The sequence below is a fragment of the Elgaria multicarinata genome, chromosome 2 (genome assembly GCF_023053635.1).
Source record: "Elgaria multicarinata webbii isolate HBS135686 ecotype San Diego chromosome 2, rElgMul1.1.pri, whole genome shotgun sequence".
Classification (NCBI taxonomy): domain Eukaryota; kingdom Metazoa; phylum Chordata; class Lepidosauria; order Squamata; family Anguidae; genus Elgaria; species Elgaria multicarinata.
The window spans coordinates 132,218,024-132,221,169 of NC_086172.1; the positions used below are offsets into that span (position 1 = coordinate 132,218,024).

A 3,146-nucleotide genomic window follows, 5' to 3' on the forward strand; every position below is an offset into this window, starting at 1 on the left:
CGTTAACTAAGTGCATCTGTATACAAAGAATTTATACACAAGGATACAAAGGAAATGCATCGGGGTACATTTCAGATAGGCTGACATACCTGAGCTCCATTCCACGTGGCTGCCCCCCTCCCCAATAGTTACCGATTAATAAAGCGCATTTGTAGAAACTAAAACCACGACAGTTTCCCTTGCCCGAGTCCCAGAGGGGGGAGGCCAAGGGGCAAGACGAGGAGGAAAGCGTCTCTACCCTCCCGGCGCGCCAGAGTCCGTGGCCGGGCGCGGGGGCCTCTGTCCAGGGCGAGGCGATGGCAAGAGCGCGGGGCGAGGCCAAGGGCGTCCAGGGTCCCTGCTCGGCCCCAGTGGCCGCGGGTCTCTCGGTCGGCGCGCTCTCCCTTGTACTCCGCGGTCGATGGCTCCCACGCCGGCGCAGCACGGCGAGCGGGGGCGGCGTGCCTCGGGCCTCCTGGGCCGGATCGAGTCCCTACGGCGCCGCAGCACCGGCGGCCTTCCGCGGGGCGGTGGGGGCGGCTCCGGCTCCCAGCGCCGTCGTGGCTTCTCCGGGGTCGGGCGCGGGCGCAGTGGGGCCGGGCCCAGTGGACGATCCGGGCGGCTGCGCCGGGCTGTGCGGCTGCCCGCCGCCCCGCACCGGCTGCCAGATGAGGCTGTAGTAGACGGCCAGCACGATGGCGGCCAGCGAGACGGAGAGGACGTAGGCCAGCACGGTGGCCAGGCGCACCCACTTCTTGTTGGTCTTGGCCGCCATGCGCGCCTTCTTGTCCCCGGTGTAAGTGGCCGGCTTGCCCCGCTCCCCGGCCGCCCCCGCCTCCTTCTCCTTCATGGGGGCGCGGCCCTTGGCCCGCTGCTCCACCGCCCTCTCCGTCGTGCTGAGGCTCCCGATGGGGATGGGCCCCCGAGGGACGCGCCGCCGATCACATCACGACATGCCCCCAGGCGGCGGCGGCGGCAGGAGAAGGAGGAGAAGGAGAGGGAGAAGGTGGCGGCGCGGATGCTGCAGCGGTCAATGGAGCCGGCGGCGACGGCAACAACCCTCCTGCAGCAGCAGCAGCAGTAGCAGCAGCAGCAGCAGCCGCCCTCGGAGGCAGGCAGGCAGGCAGGCGCGGCTGGGAAAGCTACTCGGCGCCCGGCGGCGCCCGGCCTGGCAGGCAGCGTCCCTCGCTCCTCTTCTCCCGCCGCAGATGCCGCTCTCCGTGAGCGTCGCGCTCGCGCTCTCTCGCACGGGCAGCAGAAGCGGCGTCTCCGTGGCGCTAAACGCCGGGCGGGGAGGAGGAGACGGACCCCGGCAGGGCAGGCGGCTATTAAAGGGGCAACGCTGGGAGGTCTGATGAGGCGGTCGGGTGGGAGGGAGAGTAGAAACGGCGGACGGGTCTTAAAAAGGCAATGGAGAACAGGAGGACCACCGGCCCCCGTTTTGGCGGAGTGCCAACCATCAACGCACCGTCCGCCGCTGTGGGCACGCGCATCTCCGTCCTGTCCCTTCTTCCCTCTTTCTGAGCCCTCCAGCTCCGAGCGCAGGTCCGCTCAGGAGCGCCAGTCATGATGCCCGAAGTGCTCCGATAAAGATATCCAGGGGAAGCGACTTAGGGGCAGTGGGAAACTGGTAGCTCCGATTTCGGTGGGGCTGTGAATCCATTCTGGGTTCCAGTTTGAACCAAACAGAACTCTAAAGGAGCTATCCGAGGTGATAAACCCGACCACCACCACCACCACCCTAAATAGCTTCAGCACCTTGGAAAGCTCCTTTAGAGTTCTGTCTGGTTCCGACTGAAACACAGAATGGCTTCACAGCCCCACCGAAATTGGAGCCACCAGCCTCCACTACTTAGGGGGGACCAGCTGAAGGAAATGGAAGATACCTCATTCTTGTGAGCGAGAGAGGGAGTCCCACTGAACAGAGTGACACTTTACTTCTGAGTAAACACACATGAGATTGTCCTAAACTGCTCCAGATATTTCATTTCCTTATTCGGGTCTTAAAAACCTTAATGGCGGGGCAAAGGGAGAAGAATGGCCACTTGCCTACCCTAATGATCCGGAGGTGGGGCCATGTATCAAAGTTGGCTCAAAAGCCAGGCAAATGGATGTGGAGATACACTCTTGTTTCCCAGCTTCTGCTGTAATGCCCCACCCAAATGGGACCCCTGGATGAGCTCCTGAAATCGTTTGGGGCACATTGAAAATTTTGACATTGGTAAATATTTATTTATTTATTTATTTATTTATTATATTTCTATAACATCTTTCTGGGAAGTCGGTTTACAAAAAGTTCTCAACGTAATGTTTACTAATGTTTTAATAAAATATTAAAAAAATGTAACAATGATTTATCAAGCAAGTTAAAAAGATGTATCTTGACTCCCTTCCTGAATATAAAGAGTGGGATCCAGTCGCAACTTTGTGGGAATCTATTCCAGAGTTTGGGAACGAAGCAGGAGAAAGCTCATTCTTCCATGCCTGACAAGTGAGCCTCTAAAAGCAAGGAGATCAAGCAGGTTTCAGTAGTTCAGTTAGCCTGGCCCCAAATCATTTATTTATTTATTACATTTCTATACTGCCCAATAGCCAAAGATTCTGGGCAGTTAACAAAAATTAAAACCATAAAACACAGCATTAAATACAATATAAAATATAATGGATTAAAACTGCAGTATAAAAGTGCAACCAGAGTTAAACCAGTACATAGATTTAAAATGCAATAGTAGATTCAAAACAGCAGGACTAAAAAATGGAATGCTAATGTGTTAAAAATGCTCCAGAAAATAGAGGTCTTCACCTGGCACCAGAAAGAACACAATGTAGGCACCAGGCAAATATCTTTAGGAAGCTCATTCCATAACCAGGGTGCCACAGCAGAAAAGGCCCTTTTCCCGATAGCCACCAGCTTCACTTCTTTTGGCAGGGCTCCTGGAGAATGACCCCTGACGGATGACCGTAGGGGCCAGGAAGTTACATATGAGAGGAGATGATACTTTAGGTAACATGGCCCAAGCCATTTAGGGCTTTGAATGTTAATACCAGCATTTTGAATCAGGCCCGGAAAGAGACTAGCAGCCAGTGCAGATTTAGAGTTTAAAGCTTAACACCATCACCTCGCATTGAGTCCGGGAAACAGTGCAGATCTTTCAGAAATGGGGTGA

At 55.6% G+C, this 3,146-nt stretch overlaps 1 protein-coding gene across 1 annotated transcript; it reads right to left on the reverse strand.

The window, feature by feature from the left end:
• Positions 1-472: 472 nt before the first annotated feature.
• On the reverse strand, positions 473-890 carry INAFM2 (InaF motif containing 2). Its single transcript, XM_063118463.1, has one exon. It carries the CDS (start codon positions 827-829, stop codon positions 473-475), a length of 357 nt encoding a protein of 118 aa, XP_062974533.1. The 5' UTR covers positions 830-890.
• Positions 891-3,146: the final 2,256 nt, after the last annotated feature.